This window comes from Selaginella moellendorffii, unplaced genomic scaffold, assembly GCF_000143415.4.
Source record: "Selaginella moellendorffii unplaced genomic scaffold, v1.0 SELMOscaffold_1, whole genome shotgun sequence".
In the NCBI taxonomy this organism is placed as follows: domain Eukaryota; kingdom Viridiplantae; phylum Streptophyta; class Lycopodiopsida; order Selaginellales; family Selaginellaceae; genus Selaginella; species Selaginella moellendorffii.
Window position 1 is genome coordinate 5,077,906 of NW_003314262.1, and position 18,924 is coordinate 5,096,829.

Sequence of the window (18,924 nt, forward strand, 5' to 3'; positions counted from 1 at the left end):
GTGCTGAAGTATACTTCTCTCAACTATGAGATTCAAAACTCCCAAGTGATAAAAACTAGATTCTTCAATAGCTTTTGATCTGATCGAGCTCTCGAAATTCCGAGGCTTGCTTTGCTTGCTCGCTTAGCTTCCAAGGAAGCTTTTTAATCTGTGCTTCACAAACAATAAAACTTTGAGACGAAAAGAATGGCTCTATAGTACACTATAATCTCGCTCGCCTTTTCTTTCGTATCTCGCCTGTATTGCTTCTTTTGGAGTGTAAATCCTGTCCTTACTGTGGCTCTCTCTCGAGAGAGCTCGATCACGTCGAAGGAAGCCATTGCGTGCCATCCACAAAGCTGAGCGAAAGAAATGGAGTTACCTCCATGTCCGAGAGCTCGCGAGCCCACGGCACTCTCAGCGAAGAAGTGGCTCCGGGACCATAGCATTTGTATTGTCCAAACGAGACAGTTCTACAGAAAAGGAAGTTAAGATTTTACAAAGAAGAAAAGAAAGATCCTCTTTTTACCTGTCTCTGGATGCGTCGTGATCCCAATCGTCCCAGCCACGTACATCGATTATATTGTCGAAGTAACTGTTCGAGTAGACAATGCGGGAGTACGGTCCCATTGCTCGTCCGAGATACAAAATCCCGGTTCCGGTAACTTTGCAGTTGACGAACGAGAATCCTGTGTTTTCCGTTTGGCTCTGCCGATCTTGTGCTGCTACGGAGCCGTAGGAATCCGCTATGGAGTGAAGTTCGCATTGCTGCAGCACTCCCGGCATTAAAAAACACGGAAAGGAAGGCGGAAAGTTTTGATGCTCACCTCGTAGAGCGAGCGGCCATTGCCAAAGATGAAATCGATGGAGCCTTGGATGAAGCAACCTTTGAAGTAGTGGCGTCCGACATCGTCGCAGAGCGTGTCCTGCGCGCCGTAAAAGCCACAGTTGTAGAACGCAGCCATGTCGCCAGAGATCCGGAAAGCCGCTGCTTGACGTCCATTGACACCGGGTGGTGGTGGAGGTGCAGTGTTCTATCACAAGAACAAAAAAAAAAAAAAAAAAAAACAAACCATTTTTGTGTGAGCCAAGAGCTTATAAATCGATTGAAAGATAGAAACCACGCAAAGGTCACGCACACGCAAACATGCACACACAATTCACGCACAAAGAAAAGGAGACAAAAAAGAGTGGAAGTACCTGAAAACTGATGTCTCTGGCTATGAAATTCGCCCCTACGATCGTCACTGACGCGGTTCTATAGGCCGTAAGCGGCTGTCCATCGGGGCCGAGGTCGCTGGCGGTGGAATTCCAGACGATGAGGCTACGATCAATCCCAGCGCCCTGGAAAGTTAAGAACGGCTTCGTAGCTGGAACCACCACTTTCTCCCTGGAACCGAAAAAACAAACCCACAGACAATGAGACGCCTGGAAGAAGCAAAGGGGAAGAAACAAAGGCAAGAAAATGATAAGAAAGAATGTCTCATCAGATCATCACGAGAAGAGCGCCATGGCTGGAAGAGAGAAAGAAAAGAAAATTCTCTTCTCTACTGGCCATACTGACCGCCCTATCTGACTGACGGTCACGGAGATGCGGAGATTCGCGGGAATAAACCGGCAGCGCGAAGATGCCGCCCAAGATTCGCCGTATGAAGATCCTTGCGACGATGATGATCGATCGTTTTGCCCGCAATTGGAGCTGGGGGAAGCGGCCGATCGCGGTGCATTACGCGTGACATCGACGCAAGGGATCGTTGGCGCTTGGATTTTGCGGCGGGGTGTTCTTTGCATCGATGCCAAAATTTCTCCCCTGTTCATGGAAATATTCTACGCTGCCGTGCGAAATCTGGGACCCGTGAGCGCCAAGAATCGGCAAGAATGGATCGCTGGCGGGAATTATCAGGCAAGATTGTAACTGGGATCGCGAGAATTCGTTGAGATTGATCGATCGAGGCAAGAAGAGTAATTTCCAAGAACAGAGAAATCGAGGAGGAAGGAAGAGGAAGAAAGAGAGGCGAGAGCCAGGAAGAGAATGCTGATCCTTACCAGTAGATTCCCGGACCAATTCGTATCGTCACCCTCTGATCATTCCCGTCCGGGATCGCGTTCACTGCGTCCTGGACAGTCACGAAATCGCCATTCCCGCTCTGATCCACGACGAGAATCCGCGCGGCCAGATGCCCCTCGGTGCTGAAGGATTGGAGGAGATTTCTCGTCGCCGCCGCGCCGCGAGGATGCGAGAGGATTAAGGTCGACAAGACGAGAATGGAGGCGCGTCGCGAGCCGCGAGAGAGGAGGAACAAGGCGGCGAGGAAGGAGGAGGAATCCCTGGCAGCCATGGCCGGAGCTATGGGCCGGAGCTATCGGCTAGGTGGGAAAGAATTTTGGGAGAGGAGGGAAAGAAAGAATGGAAAAATGCCGCGCTTGTTATAGCCGGTTAGGTTTAAACCCATTGTTTATAGGCCTAAAAGGTTGACAGAAAACGTACGAGTTTGTATTTTTCCTATGAATTTTTTTCTTCCACTAATACGCCAACTTTGACTCTAATTATTTTCAAATCATACCTGTTTGTATCGAAGAGAAAGAAAAGTTTCTCTTATCTGATATGGAGAAACCATGTCTTTCTATCGGAATTGTGTGGATTGAGAACGACCCAAAGGCAAAGCTAGAAAAGCTTCACCAGGACTTTCCTTAAGTACGATGATTCAAAGATTCTCGTCTCGGGCTTCTAGTGAGTGTTTGTTCGAACTTAAAAGGCGGTGGAAAGCAAAAAAGGAGAGAGCGAGAGGGGAATATACGGCGGCACGAAAACAACGCTACTACACATTGAAAACTCCCAAAAAAATTCACCGAAGAAAGAGGGAGGGAAAAGAGCGATGTAAGTAATGTGGATTGCTACGCCACCTCCCCTTGAAGCTCAAAACGTGAGAGGATTTTAATAGAGCTCGGCGTCACGGGAGGGCCATGCGACCAAAAGCTCTTTCCTTTTTTATTTTCCACCCATCTTGACAAGTTGATCGGGCGAGAGGGACTGCCTGTGTTTGCTGCAAACGAAAGAGAGCGTTGCTTGATGGATCTTTCCGAAAGTTTTTCTCTCTCTTTTTTTTTGCTCTCTCTTTCTCGTCTTGCTTACCTGATGAAATGGAGGCATAGAAAATGGCTGGACACGCGAAATTATTGTACCTGATTGCTTGCAAAGATCAGGCGTTTAATGCTCGGAAAAAGAAAAGAATACCTCAAGAAAAGGAGCCTTCGCTATCAACACAGATTGTGCTGTGCTCCCTTGGCAGCAGCAACTGGTTGAGTGCGTTCCCTCACAAATGCCATGCAGAAGAAGCTGAAAACAATAACTATAATGAACAGAGACATCAGAATCAAATATGTAGCAGCAAGCAAAACCAAAAAAAAAAAAAAAAAAAAAAAAACGAAAAAAAAAAGATAAACAAACTCAAAGAACGAAGTAAAAAAAGGAAGGAAAGAAGAACGAACCACGAACCGCTCGTCAAAGCTTGGTTGTTGGATCCATAAATGTTCACTGCTTTCACGGAATGTCGTCCATGGACCATTAACTCTGAGTGGTTGCACCGCGTAACTCGCTTACTGTCCACCGGTCTATGTACTTTGTAGTCGCTCTTCTTTGGATCCCACAGGCACCGCTGCCGAAGAAGGCTTCGCCCGGACGAAATAAATGCCCGCCCGTCTGGAGAAGACGACGTCTCTCACAAAGTTTCACTGGAATTTCTATTCCATCGACATCGAAGCAAATCTCCGCCGTGCTGACGGATTTGTATCTCTCACTGCTGACTGCAACCAAGATAAGCTTCTAGCACGAGATTTAAAACTTCGCTTGCTGGCAAACTTTCAAGGTACCTGGATCAACCAAGTTGCAAGTAATCTGATTTTCCAGCTCGAAAAATGCACGGAGCCCTGTGGATTGGAATCAGATATGAATAGGATACTTACGAGAGTTCGCTGTGGATGCAGAAAGAGCAAATCAGCTGAACAGATTGCAAGATACTACAGGCCCAGGCATTAGAAAAGTAAGAAAATGTCGCAAACTATGACAAGCAATCGTGCGCAAAGCAGCAAATGCTTTTCCTTCAACTATAAATTATATACACGTCCAGCTCTGTCTACAAAGACAACTGAAGTGAGACTTTGCTACGAGATTAAAATTCAAAATACCGTACCTCTCTAAGTTGGGAGCCACTGAGAGCCATCAATGAAGCTTGGATCTAGAAAAGGTTGTGCCTGTCCCGGTGTGAGCTCGTGAGACCACGCTACACGTCCTGCATGATTGGCTCCTGGTCCCGAGCACTTGTACTGCCCAAAAAACACAGTGCTGCGGGGCAAGCAATTTATCAGAATCGAGAAAACTGGAGAGGAACAACTTACTGCTCTTTATTGGGGTCTCCCCAGTTGTCCCAACCCTCCGGGACAACTATGTTATCCATGTACGTAAATGCATAAACAACCCGAGAGAAGTCACCCCAAGCTCGTCCTAAAAAGATTGTTCCAGAACCGGTGACCCTGCAGTTCACAAAAGAAAAACCAGTTCGTTCGCTTTGGTTGGTTCGCTTTTGGGCTGCTAATGCACCAATTCCACCACAATTCTCAGCAGCAGCGTGTAGATGAGATTTCTGAAAAAAGCGGGTTGAGAAAATTGCTCGAGAACAACAGTAACACTTACGTAGTAATATGAATGGCCATCTCCGAATATGAAATCTATAGATCCCTCAATGTAGCACTCTCTGAAGTAGTGACGGCCACTGTGATCGTATAGAGTGTCTTGGGATCCCAAGAAATGACAACCATAAAAAGCAGCTGTGTCACCAGAAATTCTAAGGGCAACAGCTTGTTTCCCTGGTGCTCCAGGAAAAAATACAGCAGAATTCTGCAAAATCCGCATGAAAGATCGAACCATGAACACGACGATTACCTTAAACGTAATGTTCTTAGCAATGAAAAACGACGCGTAAATTCCAACTGTTGCACTCTCAAAGGTTCCCAACGGCTGTCCGCCAGGACCAGGACTGCTTGCTGTATCATTCCAGTCGATGATGGTAAGCCACGCTCCAGAGCCCTGGAGTGTAATGTAAGGCTTCGTTATTGGAACCGTAACTTTTTCTCTGGATACAAATGAAATTGAGAATCGAAAGCAACAAATGAAAGAAATATCACCTGTAGTAGCCGGGATTGATGTGGATGACAATGCGCTCGCCATTGTAGTCAGGTATAGAGTTCAAAGCCGCTTGAACCGTCGTGTAGTCACCCTCCCCAATTGTCTTGCTCACCACAATCGTCCTCGCAACTTTGATCCTGTTCCTAGCTGTCTTTCCGAACATGGAATGCTTGAGGGAACCAATCCAGTTCACCCAGCTGACAAAATCCTTTTCCATTCTCTGCAATGCAGGGCTCGAATCAGTCGCAAGGACTTGAGCTTCACTAGGAACGAGAAACGAGCCAAGCAACAGGACAACTAAAACATTAAACTTTGCAGACATTGTTCTCTCACTCGTTCACAGGCAAAAGAAGCACGAGGTGGCAAAACTAGACGACATATCTCCGATGTAACTAGCAAACTGGAGATATAAGAGGACATGACTGCAAGCACCAGAACACTTGAAGATGATCTAGCAACTTAACAACGCAAGACGTGAAAGAGACAGACAAGCATGCTAATCTGGTCTCCACTACTAGGAAGCTCGATTAAACAATACAAGCAAATCATAGAGGAACTCACGAGCGTGGCCTGATGATGCACTGAAAATCACCGTACATAGCTTCTTCTGATGATTCTTCCTGCATTCATCCATAGCTTTCGTCACAAACAACCAAAAAAGAGAATTGCCAAAACCTTCGGCATCTTCTGTAAAGCTCCAGCCCTCTTTCTTTGCCTGACAGTGTCGGCACCACTCCTCGCGTCACGATCCAGAAGCACTGCAACAAAACAAACGATCTGTGACCGAAGAAAAAGCAAGAAATTCCCCTAGATCAAACCTGCGGCAATCGATCGCTCCTGACAACCATTCACTGCGCAGCGCACATCGCCGCATTTCCCTTTCAATCGAACAAGCACTGGCGCCTTCGATCGCTCCTCGTGCATTGCTCCTCCCACTAGCCCTAGCCTATCCTAGAGGACAAGATATCATCCGAGAGAGAGAGGGAGATTATATGAAGATCGTCATTATATATGACCGGCTCTATGTTTTTCAGCCGGTTATTCCCTGTCTGTACAAGCGAAAAGAATTCTCATCCTAGAAACCATGGAAACGAAAGAAAGAGAGAAAGAAAAAATTTCTCCTGACCACTATGAACACCGTAGTAGCTCCTCGCTCGTCTTATTTCCACCACCACCACCAATCGATCCCTTTCATCAGCTCGATTCGATCGCCCTGTTCTTCCTGCTACCACTCAAGCCGCTCGTCAAACCATAGTAGCTCTCGTACCACTTGACGAACTTCTTGAGCCCCGTGTAGAGATCCGTGCTGGGATTGTAGCGCAGCTCGTTCCTCGCCAGAGTCACATTCGCGTGAGTGAATGGAACGTCCCCGTTTCTCGGCATCTTGACGAAGTTCTTCTTCGCTTTCACCTTGAGATGCTTCTCCAGGATGCTAACCAGCTCGGGGACCGTCACCGGGGACGTGTTGCCCAAGTTGTAGACTCGGAGCTGAGCCGGGCCTCGTTTCTTCCCGCCTGTTCCAGTGCTGAGAAGCGCCGTGTCCAGAGCACCCAAGCACCCCTTGACAATGTCGTCGATGTACGTGAAGTCGCGGGCGAGGTCGGTTTGATCCGGTCCTTGGTAGATGTTGATCGGCTTTCCCTGTAAGATGTCCTTGGTGAAGGAGAAGTAAGCCATGTCCGGGCGTCCGTAAGGTCCATAGACCGTGAAGAACCTCAAGCCGGTGATGGAGAGCCCGTATATGTGGTTGTAGCTGTGAGCGATGGCCTCGCCAGCTTTCTTGGTCGCGGCGTACAAGCTCGCCGGCTGGTCGGTCCTGTCCATCTCGGAGAACGGAACCTTGGAGTTGAGCCCATAGACGGAGCTCGACGAGGCCCAGACGATCGAAGGCTGCGGATTGGCCGACTTGCAAGCTTCAAACAGCGTCACCAGTCCAGCGATGTTGGAGTTGACATACGAGGCCGGGTTTTGCATGGCGTATCTGACACCCGCCTGCGCCGCCAGGTGCATGACGTGAGTGAACGGAACCATGCTGAAGAGCTTGGCGAGGAGCTCCGAGTTGTTCACGTCCCCGTCGACGATGAAGACCGACTGCTTCTCCAGAAGCTCCTGCCTTGCTCGCTTGAGTGAAGGGTCGTAGTAGCTGTTGAAGTTGTCCAGTCCGACCACACCGTCACCCCGTTTCTTGAGAGCCAGCGATACGTGAGTGCCGACGAAGCCAGCAGCGCCTGTGACTAAAACTACCATCCCGTTTTCTCTCTTGGTCCGAGCAGAGTGTCTGACTTGCTTCTCCCATTTCGATCCCCCCCAAGTCAAGGCCCTGTTCCCGAAGTGCCTGGATTCCAATCCTGTTTGAACTGCCGGTGGAGCCGATATGTGGAAGAACGCGTAGAACATAAGCGCTACCGAAACAAACATCCAGAAGAAATACCTCCCCGACCCGGAAGAATGCCATCTGTTGGAAACTCGTCCAAAGTAGTTGTTTCTCTCCATCTTCACCTTGCCTGGCGTCGAGGGAAAAACATCTTGTACCGCTGACGGTGGCATCTCGGAGTCTCTTTGAAAAGAATTCTTCCGCGTCTCGTCAGTGAGAACAGCGCGGCAGCTCGATTGTTTCGCAAGCTGCGTTGGAACGAGTAACACATGGTTAGACAAATACGAGAAAACGAATTCAATAGACAGAGCCTACATTTGAGGAGAAGTCCGCGACAAGCAAAGTTTAGACAATTCTAGGATGCTCGCAGCATTCATCGCCCAAGATGCCGGAGGAGCTTACAATCCACTCTATGCAAAGCTAAAAAAAGAAGAGCAAATAGGAAAGGAAGCCCTCAACCCTTTAATTCCCCGAAATAATCTTCCAGCCATACTCACGAAGCACACCAGCATTTCCTTCCGGCTGAGAGGAATCCAGCGCTCCCGAAGAACATCTGCTTCCTCCAGCCGGAATCAAGCCCGAAATCCACGACTCCACACAAGAATCCGCAAGATAGGCAGGAAGAGAGATAGAATCACTGACCCTGAGACGGCAAATCCGGGCGCTGCGCCGAGCGAGTCCGCATTGCCGCGCGCGCGGTCGAGAATTTTGGCGCAAGCAGTATTTCTTGAAGCCGCACACGTGAATCTCCGGTGGCGATGGCGGCGTGCAATGCTACCCCTTTATGCCGTAGAATATTCGCCCTTTCTCGCGGCCGTCGATATGTTAGAGATCGAACGGCCTCCAGCGCACACGCCAGCTGGCGTGAATTTAGCCGTCGGTAGTAAACACCGTTGATAAGGACGGTTGGATAAAGCAGACCGTTATCACAGTGATCAACAAACAGAGCGAGCGACCTTTTGATTTCGTTTCTGTGAATGGATATGGCCTATCAAATGCATCCAACAAGACGACATTTTCTTGGTAGCATCGATTTTCTGGAGATTGTCACTGAAGTGTACTGCCAGATCTTCCTTTTACATTACATTTTATTCAAAGTTAAGCTTTTTTATGATATTTTACCTCTATACTGTAATAATATTAATGTCTAAATGTGGTCAACGAGCTGCTGATTTGGGCTAAAATTGAATACTTAGAATTGTAATTAATCTTAAAGTTGCCAAAATAGATGTAATAAAATGTAATATAATTTAATAAATAATTTAAGAATCTTCAAGGTAAATAGATATTCTCTATATTATAGTGCATTATACACATAACTCACACCAAACTTGGGACATTTTTGGTGAAAGTTTCTGATTGATATTTTATAAATTAAAATTTATATATTTTGAAGCTTCTGTCAATTTTAAGGTTTTAATTCTTTCTAAGGTGTGTAGACAATAAAAAAATCATTTTTAAATAGCCTTACTAATATAAGAATGGAGTCTGCACTTATTCTTCAATCAAAATGCTAGTACCAACAAAATATTTATGCCATAGTGGCCATTTCTTTCATTTACTAAGGTAAATTTGAATTTATAATAAAGCTAAAAATAAAAAATTATATATATATATATATATATATATATATATATTATGAATATAGAAATGGAATACACAATTACCTCAAAACCATAACTTATATAAAAGAGTAAATAGTCCATATTGATGAAACTAATCTAATAGCTGTCAAATCCCACTACACTAATATTAGTATTTAGTATCATAGTCATATAGTTAAACTGTATATAATCCCTTAGAGGGTTACCATGTTTTACAAAAATGAAAAACATATAATCCCCTAATGATTTCACCATATGTAATACCATATATAACACATTTTATCTCTTTCCCCTTAAACCAATTTGAAAAAAAGTAATTATTTGATAAAAGAGCCTTTAGTGGCTATTTTATCCCTATTTATCCCTTAATATTCCAAAGAATAATAATAACAATATATTTAAATTTAATCATATGATTACATGTGTTACAAGTAAACTCCACTCAAATCTATGGAAAAATACACATCAAATACTAATTTTAGGACCTAGCATCGGTAGCTCATAGAAATCACAAAGGTAAATTCAATTTAGTTGGCAATATCGGACCATGACTGTATAAAAGTTTACATGGTGAAGCATCAATAGAACTCTATAACTTAGTAATATATGCATACTAAAGAGATGACATCCCAATTCAAATACTGAAAATTAATATACTTAGCAATCATTCCTTTGAAGGTCCAAATGAACCATTTCATCAAACCATCTATTTATGGATGATAAACACTCATAAATCCCTAATTAAAACATTAAAATATGAAGTACCTCAACTATAAATATAGGACTATTATCTAAGAGAATTCACTTTAGATTAAATTGTTAGAATACCATCTGATTGAGGAGGAAATATCTAATAGTAGTCACAAATGCACTAGCAAGAGTATTAACTTCCATCGAGCAAGTCAAAAAAGCAATAATAATCTAGCAATCAACTATGAAAAAGACCCATTAAATCAAATGCCATTAACTCAAATTGAAAGGAAATTATAATTAATTTCAATTGTCTTTTTAGAACACAAGAGGGAGTATTATAAATTTGGCATCAAATACAACTATGCATATACAAAACAATATTGCATTACATTTTTGGCCAATAGAAAGATCTAAGCAACTACTTAGCCATATAACGATGTCTAGGGTCATGGTAAGTAAAGAGAAAGTATAAAATAAAAATTGAAGGCACCACTAGTTATAAATGATCATCAAAATCAATCCTCACAAAATAAAGAAGATTATTCTTAAAGTGATATTGAAAATATAAATGCCAAAACAGGAAGTTATTAGCAAGTGATGCAAGATTTTTAAACCCATTATAAAGCATACAGACATACGACTTAACTTTTTGAGCTTCACAAACTTTGTCAAGCTTTTTCCATACCTTGTGGACATTAAATATCAAGGACAACAACCACCAATAGTATAAAATCCTTGTCCATTGATACTAGAATAGGAATAAAAGAAAAAAATGAAAAAGGAAAAGAAGTTCAAAAAAGGGTGTTAACATTAACTATAAAACTCCTTAGGCCATTGAAATTATATATTTAAAATTTTAGAGCTTACCAAACAATACAACCAACTAAGTTCTTTCACTTTAATAATGAAGTAATTATAATATGATCACCATTTAGTAATATCCAAGTGCTATACAAATATATATATAAAGCTTCTCAAAACCCCAAATTATTGCTAAACATTTCTCTATTGTGTTTGCAATGTATAGTTGATATATATAATGGGAAAATGTTAATTAGCCATACTTATGCTCTCTTGCATCAACACACCCTTAAGACCGATATTAAAAGCATCCATATATAAAATGAAAAGTTGAGCGTAGTTAGAATACATTAAAACTAGAGGAGTCTATAAGTGAGTAAAATTTTCATTTTATTTTAATCACTTAACCACACCTAGCTTTGTACTTTCACAAAATGAGAGATAGAGCTAGCAGAGATTGCATTACTAATCCTCGTCTTCCATGATACAGGTACTCCCTGGACACCCAAACCATAGGAGGTGACATAGGAAATGCTTGGAGAAATCGTTTTAGTCGTGGTCAGTACCGGGTTACCGGGCGGATGATCCTATGCCTCGAACGAATGTACCGAAAATGGCCTAGTCGATCTGCTTAACCAAAAGTACCTGTGAGGGATAGCCGTGCCAAGGTGTGATACCTGGCTGTCAATACAAAACACCACACAATCCACTCCTACTTTCCCGCTGAATCGGATATGGACTTATGTGTGGCTTTTCAGGATTTTTGGCTACCCGAGATGACAGTGTACGTGAACACTGATGATTTTGTGGCTCCCGTCCCAGCTGTGCAGTAGTTTTTACTACTCTTAGCCGCCAAGGAAACAGAGCACTTACAAGAGATCTTTGTATATGAGAAGAAGATCGTGAATAAGCTGCTCATGGTGCCAAAATCAGAGGTGGTTGGCAAGAACAAGTGTCAGCTCTGCCTCTTCCAGTAGGTTGAAACCAAAGAATGGTGGTGCCTGATCTGGACACTCCTTACCGATCGGGTGAATGATAACCAAGCTTGACTACGACAGTGGATGGCAGATATGGAAAAAGAACTTGTTAATTTCTCCTCTGCCGAACCAAGGATTACTTGGAAAATGCTCCAATGGTCCCAAGAGTACAATTGGGTCACAGGGTATAAAGGCTCATACAGGAAAGGCATTGATATGGGGAAACCACAGATTGACCTTAGTGATGGTTTTGAGTTCCTAAGACAAAATGCATATTCACTCATGACTGGACTCATCCCGTCGCAGCTAGACACCTTGGAAGGAGAAAACATGGACCGTATTGATAATGGTCGTATCATGTTTGACCTGTTGGAGAATTTGAGTGGATAGAAGTTCCCCTTTGCCACCACACGAGTTCTTGATGCAACCTCCCACCGCCTTCCAGAACTGCATAAGTTCTGGATACTCATGAATCCTCTAGGATGGATGTCCCCCTTGGAGGCATCCAACTAGATCCAGATGGCGGGTTTGTTACAACTGGATGCAATACAGTGGTCAAAATAGACACTAGAGGTGTCATACAGACATGCAACACTGGGGAACTATGCTTATAAACTAGCTATCCCATTCCAAAAGACCATGGATGAGGTTTTCAAGCTTGCTACTTTCCATGGATGCTATGATGGTGATGCCTTTTTGAATACAAAAAGCTGGAACCTATCACAAGGAGATCAACGTACTTGGAATCAGCTTCAACTGTACTACCACTGCGATTGCCAGGGATGTGAAGGAGGAATTGTCTGGCTTGACTCCTCGTTCTGGTACATGCTTAACAACTAGGACAAGTACTGGCCAAACTCAAGCTTGATGTTGTTAGACTGCCTCACCATCTTCCTATCCCTACTCATGGCTAATCTGTAGGTGATCCTCAAGATAGCTGCCTTCCTTCAAATCCGAGAATGGATGCAAGCAGCTGCTATCGAGGTGGCAAAAAAGCCAGCTAACCCGGATCTAGAGTTCATCCCGCATGGACAGACTAAGATGAACATATGTAAGTTCATCTCTATCCAACAGTACAAGTCCCTAACGTCCTCATGATGTGATAGTAGTGAAAGTAATGGAGCTTTCTCACCGACACCATCCTCACAACACACGCCAGTAAGGTCTCGAGGCTTACCACTGAATCGGAAACGTGATCGTCCCGACGGACAAACGTCCATGGGACTGGCATCATAGGAGATGGGCACACCACTATCAATCTCCAAGACCTCTGAGGCCAATGCAAGCTCGAACAAACAGAAGCTACGCAAAAGGCTTGGTGCAAGAAAGTAGTGATAAATAAATTTATGTTTTCTTCTTCCATGATTGGTAGCTAATGAAAATGCTCTCGTGATTGCTTCCATAGTGTACTTTACACTATATCCATCATTTGGCCATATAAAAATGGCTGGTCAAAGAGGGAACGGAGAGCAAACGAAAATTCATACACCTCTGATATGTCACTGCCGGATTCGAAAAGATCAATATCCGCACTCTCATGAGGGAGTGCCTGGAAATGATTGGCTTAGACGTGGAACTTTTGGATCCCATTGTATTTGGCTGGAGGTATGAACCCCAAATAGAACACGACTTTTATAAACCCAAAGAGGTTTTTTGTAATTAGAACACTCTTGAGCCTCTTGTTTGTGAGTGCAAACAGTGGCTATGGGTGACCTACCTCGACGAGATTGGCCATGTGCGAACATTGGATCCAAAGATCCTTGGTTCATGCATACTTATGGCTATCATCGAGAAAGGCCTCAATCACATCACCCCAAAACCACTCCAAATAGCAAAAATTATTACTAAAATCTGTGAAGCTTGGGATCGGATTGCCAGTATAATCCCAAATGTTTACATCTGCAACTGGCCAAGTAACGAAGCTGCTGTTAAACAGCACATCAACTACCGGGTCCGAATGGTAGTACAAAATTCCCAAACCACCCCAACTGTAGAGGTGATGACCACCCCCGAGGCACAACGGCAACTGGAGTGGGTACATAAACACCTATACATCAGTGATGCTGATAAAGTGGCTAACACACCCACCTTCTTTTGCAAAATGTTAGCCCACGGGGAAGCACTTGGGTAGATGAATAGCGACGACTTCTCACTCTCTGTCTCGGAAAATAATGTCCTTGAAACGCCCGAGAAAGTTGTAGAAAAACTGCTCAATGACCCATTTCTATAGGAATTTCTGCCTTAGCAACCAGATCTCCCCTACCTCATGGGAATCTATAAAGCGCACAAGAACAAAATGCACTGGTTGACGAATGCGGATGGATATGTCTTCTCAGAAATCACAATCTGCCTAATAGCTATCCTAACAGGGATACAGGAGGCGCTACAAAATGTAGCTGATGATTTCTACACACAGGCAAATTTCTTTGGAGGAAAGATGAATGTGTGCTGGATCCTTGGATCCACACAAGAGTTCGCGATTAATCTCCTAAACAGGATCACCACGATCTACATGGGAGATATCACCAAGTGCTATGAGGCCATCCCCCTTGAGGGAGACCAAAGCCTTACGATGGTTATGACACATTTAGTCAATTTAGCCTTCGTGCACCAAAATCACCTCAAAAAAGACTTTTTTTTTATTCAAAAAAAGAATGGTGAGCTTGAGGCCAAATGGAAACCTCTATGCCACTCATCAATAAAGGCTACTAGAATGGATCCAACAAAAGTTATCGAGCCAAATAACTTTATCATCCAGAAAACATGTGTTTAGTTGGGCAATAGAGTATGGAGACAAGTCTGAAGAATTCCCATAGGCTTCTCATGGTCACTTTTGTGGTGTAACCTGTACCTTTTCTACTTCGAGTACAATTTTCTTACTCGACTTACACGTCTAAGCCAGTATAATTTACTTTGCCTCTTCAAGCACACTTTCAGGTACATGGACGATCTTGTTTCAATGAACAACCCCATGATCCTCCGCTTCCTTGACCCTGATCAAGTCAAATCTGAAGGGAATCCGTTCTAGATATATCCACTATGATTCCTTGCCATGCAAAATGAGATGGACAATCCATTCATAGATACGGACGGCTCGCTAGTGAACCTGTCTGCTCATTTCCTAAGCCTATAGATCCAGATCATACAGGTTGACAGTACTTTTTTAACCACAAAGTATGATGAATGCCGATCACTTCCATTCAAAGTCTCGCTGTATATTTATCGAGATTCAATTCGACCCATGATAAACTCATCCAAAGTAATCCTGGGACAAGTCTTTGCACTTTTCTATCTGATTAACACTGCCGGTGGTATCGTCCTTGAGATTGATAATCTCATTGAATGCTTCATGGAAAAAGGATTCCATTGCTATGCATTAAGACAACTCATCCTTCGTGGTCTGGATTGCATTATTCTGACCAGCCCCTTATCACCAGTGCAAGTAGTGCTTGATATTCTCTTTGGCATTTGGAGAGAGCCAGCCAATCACCCACTATAGCTCGATGACTCAGCAAACTCAAGTTGAGGGCCAAGGATTCTATCTTTTAGACAATATTATCCATCATTTGGGCATCATATTGAAACATAATAGATTTGGTGTCTATGCCCTTTTGGACTGTGAGCAACAAAAGAACAATTCCCCCAAACTTACCATGAAGTCTTTGGTTACGCTCTGAACAAAATGTGTAGGTGAACCATCAATTACATTTGTGTTTTTATTAGATAAATGGAAAATACAACACAAGTTCTGCTCACAGATCCCATGCCTAGATAACAAAAAGGTTTCTTTAAAAATAATTTTTAAAGAAAATCTTGTTTACAGAAAACTTTGTTTTCCCATTGACAAGTTAATGGGACACATGAGTAGATGTGGCATGGTAAAAAACAAAAGCTTGGATTTTTCATAGAATCTTACGCTGAGAGATATTGTAGCGCACGTGGTTTTGACCCTTTATCCTACGGGGATTTACCATAGGATAACACCACGAAGCGGAACCTAAACCCTCTTTGTGCCACGTGACAGATGCCACGTGTCACATGCCACGTGTCCATGCCACGTGTCCATAAGAACCCGAGGTTCAGGGCCTTGGGCCACTGAACGAACGAACGGTGCCAAACTCCCAAGCATAGAGCCAAGGAGTGATGGAACCGAACCACGGAGCAACTTTCGAGCATATAGCCCAAAGAGTGAAGGGACAAGGGCCCGGAGCGACTTGGAACAATCTTGGAGCAACCAGCATCCCAATGCCAGGACTAGCATGCAAAACGGAGCCAAACGGAGTCTGGTGCTATTTCGGCATACCGGTGGCCTAACGCGAGGATATGGGTACTCCACCAACTAGCATGGAATGGAACTTGGGCTTAGACCCAAGCCGGACGCAGAACAAGGACAGGCACGCAAGCGGGAGCTAGACTATGCCTCATGTTGGTCGGCCATGCCCGACCTACCCACTATCCCTACTATACATTTGGAACCCCCCATAGCCCCCCCCCCCCCTTGAGGAACACACGCTTTGGGCTTTCACCCCAAGCCTCCCATAGTATCAGGAGTTAGTCTCTGGGACAAGCTCAAAACTTACTAAATATGGAATGTCCCTAGATTGCGAATTTGGACACGGGACGAACACCATTGTGTTCAAGACGATTTCTACATTCCGTAGATATGCCAAATGAGCAAATCTGGACACTTTCCATAAATAGCATCTGGGACGAATTGAGACTAACACAAAGGGCATGATAGTGAGGGTGTTTGGCAGACACGGTAAGCTATCATGTAGTGATATTGAGGGACCAATCTCAATACGCAAGGGTTCTTGTCAAGCTAGTGCAAGACAGAGCGAAAGAGAACTAACAAGCCGGGCCAAGTATGCTCAGCTAAATAGACACTTAGGAATTCCTTCCTTATGCTCATCCGGCCAAGTACAGATGCAAAGTCCAGTTTACTAACACTTGAACAAGAGGGACTAATAAAGGGTCAAGCAATACCGACCTCCTGCCATCGTGGCAGTAAGGTAAGAGTGTCCGTAAGGACTAGCCGACAGGTAACTTTCGATACCTGAAGTCACATTCGCGACACTCTCCCCCCCTTGGGAAGATCGACGTCCTCGTCGATGCATACTCGAGTCTAGAATACCACCAAGGAAACAACTCCAGAAAAAGTTCACGGTACTCACACTATGTGAGAAATGCACCAACTTAAATGAGTTAGGGGGTAACCTCTTTGTCTAACGCGGATGCGCTACTAGCTCAGACACCTTCCGGCCGTCGCCGACAAGGAAATGACCAACAGAGTCAGCCACCCTTGTTGCTCTGGGTGTCACCCAGCTACAAAAGTGTGATACGCCCTGCCCGCAGGGACATAGAGAGAGAAGCCAGAGGCCCCAACCCTCCTGAGCAAAGAAACCAAACCCGTCGGTAAGGTTTGGATAGACTACTGTAAACAGGCAGTTAGAGTTGTTTACACGGTCACGCCCTTTCAACAGAATAAGGAACATCGACAGAGAGGCGGGTGATGTGACCAGTCGACTGTAGCTACCCCATGACTAGAGATTTCAACATGCACACGAAGTGCCGAAGCCAGTCTGCCTATACTGGCCCAAACTCAAAGATCAAGATATAGGGACTGTATCAAAGTCAGAGACAATGATATCTGAGAAGCTTAATTACTAGTGATTATATCTTAGAGTAGAACACAAAAGTATTCTAAGCAAGTTATCATTCGATAAACCAGTAGTATTGTAGATAGGAACCACCAAGATCACTATAATTGGTAAACATAGGAATCACCATCCAACAACATTCAATAGCTAGTATATCATCAAGGAAACTCAATGATGAAACTTAACTACCGAAGATAGTAGACAGTAAGCCAACAACTTACTAAAGAGAACTCAAAGAACACAAAGTATCATTGACTAACAAGCACAATGCTCGCGAATGTATCACCCGAAGGAAATAACATCCTAATCTATAAGAACTAACTCTGGCAATAATCAACAGAACAAAATGAATGTTGCAAAGCAAGCAAATATAGTGTTCATGCCAATCATTGCACTAGCCAATCCAGATAGATCCCAGCCAATAACACCAAGGAACTCAAGTTGCCTAAGCAAGTGTCAGCAACATCCTACTGATGTCTCAATCCCAAGAGACCAAACCAGAGCAAACCACAAATAACATGTGGTATTGCGAAAAGCCATAAGCTATCAAAGATAAAAACTAACCATCATGAAAGATCATCAATTATCCCATCAATAAAGAGATGCATAATCACCATCTAAGAAGGAATCCACCATCCTGAGGAACAACAAACCATTCTATACCAACAATAATTAAGCAAAACCTTTTTGACAAGGATAATCAACTATCCCAGATAATAGTCAATCATCACCAATGATTGCTAGATGCAAAAGCCAACTTCAACATCGAAGCTAATAAGCCAAAATGCTTTCCCCAACAACTTCTAACAAATGGAACAATGAGCATAAAACTCAAAGAACCAAAGCTTGAAGAAGCCTATAGCCAAGTCTTGCTTAATAATGATCACGAGTCTCATAGAAGCTAACTTCAATGCTAAAGAAGAAATTATGGTGCAACCCACAATGTCTTCTTCAACACATCCATAAGCCAAACTTCATAATGCCAAAGCTAATGAAGAGCATTTCTGCATCAATCCAAAAGCTAAGCACAATGGAGCTATGCTCAACAAGTGATCACTAAACGATCCTCCATGAATCCATCTATAGCAAGACATAACTCACTTCATAACAAGCCCAAAAAGAATCATTAATGATTGCTATATCCCGAACTTAAATCTAGCAAGGACTCAACATTCTAATATCGATCACTAACTCTTCTTCTCGTATAGTTAGCATAGTCCACGACTGAATCACTTTTCAAGGAAAAGCTAAAGCTCAACCCTCTACTAAATAATCTCGTCTAGAACACAACTAACTCAACTTGCCACTCAGTTCAACGTCAACACAGTTGCTAACTAGCAAATGCACGAATGCCAACAACACAAAGCTATAGCCAAATCATCAACACTATATTCATCAAAACTAATGAAACTCAATATCAATCCTTGGAAGGATATCTCATTTCACTCAGATCTCAATATCAACAATGTCAATGACAAAGCATCACTTCAATGCCATCAACACCAAAACAAAGCTAGAAGAAAGCATGAGTGAATCACCACTCAAAACTCTCTAGCAACCAAGCTAACCAAAGTCGAAGATACTTTAGTCCGTATCCAAGACCAATCCTCCAATAAAACTCAGTTACAGATAACACTTCATCAAGGAGTGATTC

At 43.5% G+C, this 18,924-nt stretch overlaps 3 protein-coding genes across 7 annotated transcripts; all 3 read right to left on the reverse strand.

The window, feature by feature from the left end:
- Window positions 1-46: 46 nt before the first annotated feature.
- On the reverse strand, window positions 47-2,361 carry LOC9663226 (probable pectinesterase 68). Its single transcript, XM_002962169.2, has 5 exons — window positions 2,026-2,361; window positions 1,180-1,369; window positions 807-1,013; window positions 509-747; window positions 47-452 (listed from the first exon to the last, which is right to left on the reverse strand). The coding sequence occupies exons 1-5, from the start codon at window positions 2,316-2,318 to the stop codon at window positions 302-304; spliced, it is 1,080 nt and encodes a 359-aa protein (XP_002962215.1). The 5' UTR covers window positions 2,319-2,361; the 3' UTR covers window positions 47-301.
- Window positions 2,362-2,699: 338 nt separating this feature from the next.
- Window positions 2,700-6,130, reverse strand: LOC9662535 (probable pectinesterase 53). Of its 3 annotated transcripts, XM_024681835.1 has the most exons (12): window positions 5,980-6,130; window positions 5,837-5,919; window positions 5,723-5,781; window positions 5,161-5,381; window positions 4,919-5,108; window positions 4,670-4,873; window positions 4,375-4,619; window positions 4,170-4,321; window positions 3,469-4,112; window positions 3,215-3,329; window positions 3,113-3,162; window positions 2,700-3,023 (listed from the first exon to the last, which is right to left on the reverse strand). In XM_024681835.1, the coding sequence occupies exons 4-8, from the start codon at window positions 5,376-5,378 to the stop codon at window positions 4,174-4,176; spliced, it is 1,005 nt and encodes a 334-aa protein (XP_024537603.1). In that variant the 5' UTR covers window positions 5,379-5,381; window positions 5,723-5,781; window positions 5,837-5,919; window positions 5,980-6,130; the 3' UTR covers window positions 2,700-3,023; window positions 3,113-3,162; window positions 3,215-3,329; window positions 3,469-4,112; window positions 4,170-4,173. The 3 variants fall into 3 exon arrangements, with proteins under 3 accessions (XP_024537603.1, XP_024537598.1, XP_002962216.2); XM_024681830.1 differs by having other exon boundaries at window positions 3,113-3,329; XM_002962170.2 differs by having other exon boundaries at window positions 2,700-3,329.
- Window positions 6,131-6,139: 9 nt separating this feature from the next.
- Window positions 6,140-8,314, reverse strand: LOC9662536 (UDP-glucuronate 4-epimerase 1). 3 transcript variants are annotated; one of them, XM_024681804.1, is made up of 3 exons: window positions 8,178-8,314; window positions 7,851-7,955; window positions 6,140-7,783 (listed from the first exon to the last, which is right to left on the reverse strand). In XM_024681804.1, exon 3 carries the CDS (start codon window positions 7,706-7,708, stop codon window positions 6,356-6,358), a length of 1,353 nt encoding a protein of 450 aa, XP_024537572.1. In that variant the 5' UTR covers window positions 7,709-7,783; window positions 7,851-7,955; window positions 8,178-8,314; the 3' UTR covers window positions 6,140-6,355. The 3 variants fall into 3 exon arrangements, with proteins under 3 accessions (XP_024537572.1, XP_002962217.1, XP_024537565.1); XM_002962171.2 differs by lacking the exon at window positions 7,851-7,955; XM_024681797.1 differs by lacking the exon at window positions 8,178-8,314 and having other exon boundaries at window positions 7,851-8,168.
- Between the last annotated feature and the right edge of the window lie 10,610 nt (window positions 8,315-18,924).